The sequence below is a fragment of the Seriola dumerili genome, unplaced genomic scaffold (assembly GCF_002260705.1).
Source record: "Seriola dumerili isolate Sdu_G_001 unplaced genomic scaffold, Sdu_1.0 BDQW01000449.1, whole genome shotgun sequence".
Lineage (NCBI taxonomy): Eukaryota > Metazoa > Chordata > Actinopteri > Carangiformes > Carangidae > Seriola > Seriola dumerili.
The window spans coordinates 5,612,014-5,619,355 of NW_019174704.1; the positions used below are offsets into that span (position 1 = coordinate 5,612,014).

At 40.6% G+C, this 7,342-nt stretch overlaps 1 protein-coding gene across 1 annotated transcript; it reads left to right on the forward strand.

Moving 5' to 3' along the window:
- The first annotated feature begins 3,137 nt into the window (after positions 1–3,137).
- LOC111234285 (ADP/ATP translocase 2) lies at positions 3,138–6,203 on the forward strand. Its single transcript, XM_022762280.1, has 4 exons — positions 3,138–3,347; positions 4,249–4,735; positions 4,829–4,969; positions 5,151–6,203. Exons 1-4 carry the CDS (start codon positions 3,237–3,239, stop codon positions 5,306–5,308), a joined length of 897 nt encoding a protein of 298 aa, XP_022618001.1. The 5' UTR covers positions 3,138–3,236; the 3' UTR covers positions 5,309–6,203.
- The last annotated feature ends 1,139 nt before the right edge of the window (positions 6,204–7,342 follow it).

Sequence of the window (7,342 nt, forward strand, 5' to 3'; positions counted from 1 at the left end):
ACAGCTGGGCTGTTGCAGACAAGTCCAGCCGTTAACATGACGGACAACACAAGGTGTATACTTTAGATTGCATTAAAACTGAATGAACATTAATGGCCTTGACCTTGAAACTAAACTTATATTGTGTTTTTTTACACATGCATCTGCATTCAGTGAAAACGTGTTCTCATGCAGAAGAAGCAGAACACAAATTCACTGACTGACACTGCCTTCTCGTTTCATCTCAACCTATCTGATTGGGCATGATTATATTTTTTTCCCCCCACCTGTCTCTATAGTGTGTCTGCTGAGGTGAGTTTAAATTTTCAGGGTTAAATTAAATACGCCCCCTCATTTGTCAGTTTGCAGCCCCACACTCTTTTTCACTCCTATCAGATTACAGCTGGCCTGTGGTTGTGGGTTGCTTGGACCAGAGGGGTTGACATGTAGTGGAAAATAAAAGAATAGTGTACCTGTAACACTCACCCTTTTTTTTTATATATACTTTTGTCCCCAAAAAGACAGTTTCATTGTGCAGCTTGTGTCTGTGCATGTACAGATACTGTACAACAAAGGCTGCCTTCCCCTGTATTATTCCTTCCTGTATAAACACAAAGCAAATTTGCATTTGATTGCACTACAGCTTTTTGGGAGAAGTAGTTTAACTTCTCACAGAGACTTTTTACACATTTCTGTTTGAATCCTCTGAAAGAAACAAGCCTCCTGTAGGTTTTGGTTAAAAAATCAGTCAACAGATTGATTACAGATCTGATCTTCATTTATTTATTTATTTATTTCACTTTAAAGTTAGGCTACATATGTCTGTTTAAAACCTTGCTCTGGAGTATATGAAGTTATCCAGTTTATATCTAAAATACTACACTCAACATATAATTAAATAAACCCACCACTACCTCTCTCTAAAAGAGAACAAAAGCAATTTAGCATTGCAAAGTGCATGCGGATGACCTGTTGTCCTCCCTATAATTAAATGACAGTAAAGGGATTAGTGGATTAATTTACACATCCTGTTCAACTGAATGCTCAAGTGGCAGTAAGAAATACAAGTGGACAGTGACTGTCATTAAAATGCAAGAACAACAAAGTAAAGCCTTTAATAAGGCACTCTTATCCACAGTAAACATGGCGTACACAGCGACCTTTCACTCTACTCAAACTAAACCATCTGCTCTTAATGAAGTTGTTTCTACGGTAACATCAAACACATTATGTCGTGTGTGAGTGAATAATCTTTGACAACTTGTTTGCGAGTGTGTTCTCAACTAAGTCAAGTTTGTTATCTTGGTCTACTCCAGATAGCAGCTACTCCTGCTTCAAAAGTTTGTCTGTGGCAGGATTCCTCAGAGGAGCTTTGACACTGACTGCATGGCATCACAGCAGCTCCTCCCTGTGGTCAACACTGTGCATGAGATAAGACGTGCACAGGTTACTGCAACTTACAGTATACAGATCCAGATGCTTCAATAATGCGAGCTCTGGTTTATTACTGTGAGATCACGGTGTTTTTAATTAGAACAGTCTTATCAGAGTTTTGTGTGGCTACACCAAACATGGTTTGGTGTAATAAGCTATCAACAAGGCCCTAGAGACTATATTCAACAGCTGGCATCATCTTAATGAGAAACACATTTTGCTTCCAATTCTGTAGTTTGATGAGGCTTGAAATAAGTTGTTTCATAAACTGTCACAGGGATATATGAACCACAAGAACATCTTATCATTGAGACCTTGAGTGCAACAGGAAGCCAGCAATATGTCAAGCCCTATCAGCTTTTTTGATCATGAAAATGGTGTAATGAATGACACTTAACATACTTTTTTGTCTTTCTTTTATTCTTTCTTTCTTTCTTTCTTTCTTTCTTTCTTTCTTTCTTTCTTTCTTTCTTTTAAATAAAGAGAAATAACTTAAGGCTCTTGCCGCCCCCTAGTGGACAAATTTGATCAAGCTTAATCTGGATAAATCAAACTTTTATTTTGGAATTTCAGCACTTATGCAGCAATTGATGTCACCAAAGATGCACAGCATCACAAGTTAGCTCTCCCCAAAAACTCAAGACATACCATTTTACCAGGTGAGCTCATCGAGTTGAGGTTCCAGACAGTGCTGGAATGTAATTAAGTATTTACTCAAGTACTTTACTTGAGTATTTTTTATTGTATTATACTTTATACTTTTCAAATTAACATTCCACATACAATATATAGTAAGATGTGTTAAATTTTATAATATATGATGCATTGCTTTACCTTTAAACTAAGCAGTAGTGCACATGTACCTTAAATTACTTTTAGTAGACCTACTTTAAGTACCTTTTTCTGATAATACTTCTGTTCTTGTACTTAAGTTATATTTTGAATGCAGGAGCTTTACTTGCAATAAAGTATTTTTAGATTATAGTATTTTTACTTAAATTACTTTAATGGAGGATCTGAGTGCTCTTCCCACCACTGGTGTAATCATGATCCAGTATGTTGCTCAATAACATTTTAAGGATGAAATCAAACATCTGGCATCTAATGACATCCAGGTTTAGTAAACAGCACAGGCATAATAAACAGAGTGAAGAAAGACCACCACAAGCTGGAACAGCAGTTCATCTGTTAACAGTTAATAAGTCATGGACTAGCTTATATAGCCTAAGACATGTCAGTTCAAAGGAATGCACCTAACTGAAAAACAATAGCGGTATTGCAGTATTATTACTTGCAGTTACAGTCGCTGGAAGTTGTTTAATATTATTTGAAACGTTATTTTTCATTATGGTGATTAGGCCTCTGCAGTCCTTGACAGCCTGAGCTCTGTACGTCCCAATGACTTTCCCCCAGTATGATTCAGGGCACAAATCTGTCTCTCCCAAGCTCTTCATTGGTCTGAGGGCATGACTCCGAGCTGGAAACCAAATTAAAGATCAAGCTCAAGACAGTAACTCGTTTGGTTTTCTGTCTTAATTAAATCAAGTGTATTTTGTAATGTCAAGATTTACTTGTCTAGGACATTGAAATTATGTGAAGGGACGACATCAGAGTTTCATTGGCGGGGAACCTCGTGATGTTCGTGGATTGGCCAACAACCTCCACGTAGTTCTCGTGCTGTCTCGCGATCCACTGTCTTAAATAAATCCGCAACGCAGCTACCCAATCGGCCATTTCGTCGGTGCAGGCCATCAGCCATAGAGGGCAGTGGGGATAAATAGCGCGTACTGGTTTCCTGAAAGACACATCAAGAACATCGCAACATGAGTGAGACGGCTATTTCTTTCGCCAAGGATTTCTTGGCCGGTGGCATCTCTGCTGCCATCTCCAAAACAGCCGTCGCCCCAATCGAGAGAGTGAAGCTTCTCCTTCAGGTAAAAAAAAAAAAAAAAAACTCTGCCTTCCGGTAGCCTGTCTGCATTAGCCAGCTAGCTCCTGTGATACTGCTAACTGCCATTGAGCAAAGTTAAGTGCTCGTCTCTGTCTATCGTCCTCTCATACCCACAGGCTTGTAGTTTAGCTCAGTAAGTATGTGCCGCTGATGTAGAAACGTCAAAGTCTTAAGGTTGATGGGTTTAAAGATTTAAGGTCACCATGTAATGTGAAATGACCTACACGAGCCTTACTGCTAATGTTAGCTTCCCACGTTAACCTTAGCAGGCGTAGCTAACAAAGGACAAACGCTCGTAGTGACATTGGGACATTGTGTACAAACACACGGAAACCCCTGTAGTGTATTAACAACTCTAATATTTCATATGCAGTTACAAGAGGACAGTATGCAGATTATATTCTCACTGAAATTGACTACCATGTAGACACTGTGGCTAATGTACTTCTGATTGTTAGCTAACGCTAAGTGAGATGGCTGTACCAAGGCGCCGGGCCCTGTCATTCATAGCCGGGTCAACAAGTTTTACACTCTTTTCTGATCAACCTGTACAACGACATTGTTTCTATCTCCTCCAGTTCTGACCCCCGCCCGTTTTAGATTAATGTTAAAGATGGAGATTTTTTTTATAACTGTCATATTAACATGTCGGGTAAATCATAACTCAGCATATCAACCATTATCAATTGATTGCTAGTAAACATTGGCCTGTACTGTAGAGCTGTTAAACTGCATTTGCATGGAGAATTTGCAGCAATTTTACAGGTTTAACATCTACCAAGGTCACAACAAGGGGATCTAGTGATTGTCATATGGTCGACAGTTAACTGGCTTCTCTATTTCAAACCTGAACCTCTTTCTTTGTTTTTTCTCCATTACTTCAGGTCCAGCATGCCAGTAAGCAGATCACCGCGGACAAGCAGTACAAGGGTATCATGGACTGCGTTGTCCGTATCCCCAAAGAGCAGGGATTCCTTTCCTTCTGGAGAGGTAACCTTGCCAATGTCATCAGATATTTCCCCACTCAAGCCCTCAACTTCGCCTTCAAGGACAAGTACAAGAAGATCTTCCTTGATGGCGTTGACAAGCGCGCCCAGTTCTGGAGGTACTTCGCCGGTAACCTGGCCTCTGGTGGCGCCGCCGGAGCCACGTCTCTGTGTTTCGTGTACCCCCTCGACTTCGCCCGTACCCGTCTGGCTGCTGATGTGGGAAAGGCTGGTGCTGGGAGAGAGTTCAACGGTCTGGGTGACTGCCTGGTGAAGATCTTCAAGTCTGATGGTCTGAGAGGCTTGTACCAGGGCTTCAATGTGTCCGTGCAGGGCATCATCATCTACAGGGCTGCATACTTTGGCATCTATGACACAGCTAAGGGTACGTTGATTGTAGACTGACATACACTTGAAACCCTGAAGAGATGAGTCTACAGCTTCTAGATCTGTAATTTTATTCCTTCTGTATTTACAGGTATGCTTCCAGATCCCAAGAACACCCACATATTGGTGAGCTGGATGATTGCACAGAGTGTGACAGCTGTTGCTGGACTGACTTCATACCCCTTCGACACTGTCCGTAGACGTATGATGATGCAGTCTGGACGCAAAGGAGGTGAGATTGTATTTATGGCATCTTTAAAGTCTAGTTGACACTATCATTTGTAGTCGTTTGAATGTGCAGTTGTTAGTGTCCATGCTTGGTAGGCAAAGAACAGTCATTTTTCTGATGCCTCCTCTGTGTACTCTATTTTATTTCTGTTTGCTTCACTATTTGCCACTGCTTTCTTCCTCAGCTGACATCATGTACAGCGGGACCATTGACTGCTGGCGTAAGATTGCACGCGATGAGGGTGGTAAGGCTTTCTTCAAGGGAGCCTGGTCCAACGTGCTCAGAGGCATGGGCGGCGCCTTCGTGCTGGTGTTGTACGATGAGCTGAAGAAAGTCATTTAATTCTTCGTTGTTGTCACATCACTGTCCAATTTGGCTAAATGTAATAACTTTCCATTTCTATGGACTCAGCATTCTGCCTTATTTATGGGAACAAACTATAGTGTCTCACCACTAGCTGTGGGCAATGGCTGTACGTTGTGCATCTTTGATTTTAAACGTTCCACACCCTCTCTACCAATGTCATTCCTGTAAGAAATCTGATACCTCCTCCTCCTGTCATTCACTAGGTTTGTATGGTCCCAACTTGAATAAATTTATTCTGGGGAACAAACTAAACCATTGACTGTCAACTGTCTCCTCCACTGTCATAGCATGCGATGTGCACTCACAGGATAATGCAATGCACGAAGTGGATTACACTCAACTGCTATATTTACTCACGCTTATCTCTTCCTGAGCCTTCCTGGTTTGACCGTGGTCACTACCAGGACTGTAGAGTAGAACACCTCAGTGTTAGCGCCTTTCGAAAACGACTTGACAGACAACTTATAAAGACTGGCGTGCACATGAATTTTATGCTCGTTAATTTTGTGGTGATAAAAGTTACTGACCCTATTGAGGTTTTGGTCCTGTTTCTAGGATACCATTTGTAGTAAATTTAAATGACTTTCAGGAGTGCAGTTTCAGTTATTCCATCACAAACAGCAGGGAAATGTAGACTAGCTCTTGGGAGAGCTTCATTATAAGGTTTGTACATTTTCATGGCATGCAGGAACATTAAAAAAAAAAGCTTAAGCGTCGTGTTGCTCAGACATCAGATTATATGAATGAATATTGCCCTATGTTCATATCTCAATGAAGAAATGTTAACAAAAAAAATGGTGTTTTAAGATTGGAATGTACCAGACCTTACAATGCAGAATGACTACAATAAATCTAGGTTCCTTTTACTGTACTAAGTGTGTTTCTCTAAGATGGAAGCTGTTCATGAAAATTTATTTGAACTGGGGCTTCAGCTAACAATAATTTTCATTTATAGAATAATTTTTCATCTATCAAAATATCTAACAATGAATGAAAAATGCCTTTCGAGGTTTGTCAGAGTCCAAGGTGACTTCTTCAGATCTAACCATCAGTCTAAAATCCAAAGACATTGAAATTATAATGATATGCAGCAAAGAAAAGCATTAAATCAGCACATTTGAGAAGCGGGTGTCAGCAAGTGCATGGCATTTTTACTTGTGAAAATGACTGATCACGATCGATTTTTAACATGCCAATTAATTTTCTAGCAATCACCTAATCCTTTCAGCTCTAATTTTGACAAGTCACTAGTAGATGAATAAAATTAAACTGGTCTGTTCAGTGCATCATTGAACTTAGCTGTGTGTCCTCAGTTGAGTTCAAACATGTTGGAATAATTACAACTACAAGGTGTGTCAGATAGCAATGGGACTGAGGTTTGGCTGTTTAAATACTTCCTTTACTAGTCATATCTACAGTGATCATACACAGCTGACAACCTTTGACAGAAGAACACGGTAGTGTAATAGTGTAGATTTGATGACAAGGCGCTAGTGAGTAGATATTATCGTATGTTATATAGATAAACACGAGATGATCTCCTACACCGTTTGTAGCCTATTGAAAAAAAAACATTTTTTTCCTACAATGTCAGATGAAGGAGCAGATACCTTAGAGGTGACACCGCACAACGCGGAAGTTCCACTCCTCCATGATGTTAATCCCCTGCTTGGCCTGAGGTGCTGCATGACTGACAGCAGGGGGCGCCAGTAGCAAACAAGTGTGGAACCGGCGCGCTCCCGTACCAAGTACGCGTGCTCGTGTTTCTCAATGAAGGGCGTCTACAGCTCAGACAAGCTTAAAACATCTGATTCATCTCCTTGTCGTGACATCGTGACCATGTACCAGGTGACAGCGAGTCCCAGATGCACTGCAGGTGGACACTGGACCGTCATAAACACGTGCGCGATACACTGCATTGCAACACAATACATTTAGAGCAGCTAAATCAGTGGTCAGTTAAAGTTCAAAGGCGTTGATACATTAAAGGTTGTTGGTGTAAATTAAAAT

Coding starts and splice junctions, on each gene's coding strand:
- LOC111234285 (XM_022762280.1), top strand. CDS start 3,237: ATGAGTGAGACGGCTATTTCTTTCGCCAAGGATTTCTTGGCCGGTGGC. Junction 3,348..4,248: donor GAGTGAAGCTTCTCCTTCAG/GTAAAAAAAAAA, acceptor CCATTACTTCAG/GTCCAGCATGCCAGTAAGCA. Junction 4,970..5,150: donor GCAGTCTGGACGCAAAGGAG/GTGAGATTGTAT, acceptor TTTCTTCCTCAG/CTGACATCATGTACAGCGGG.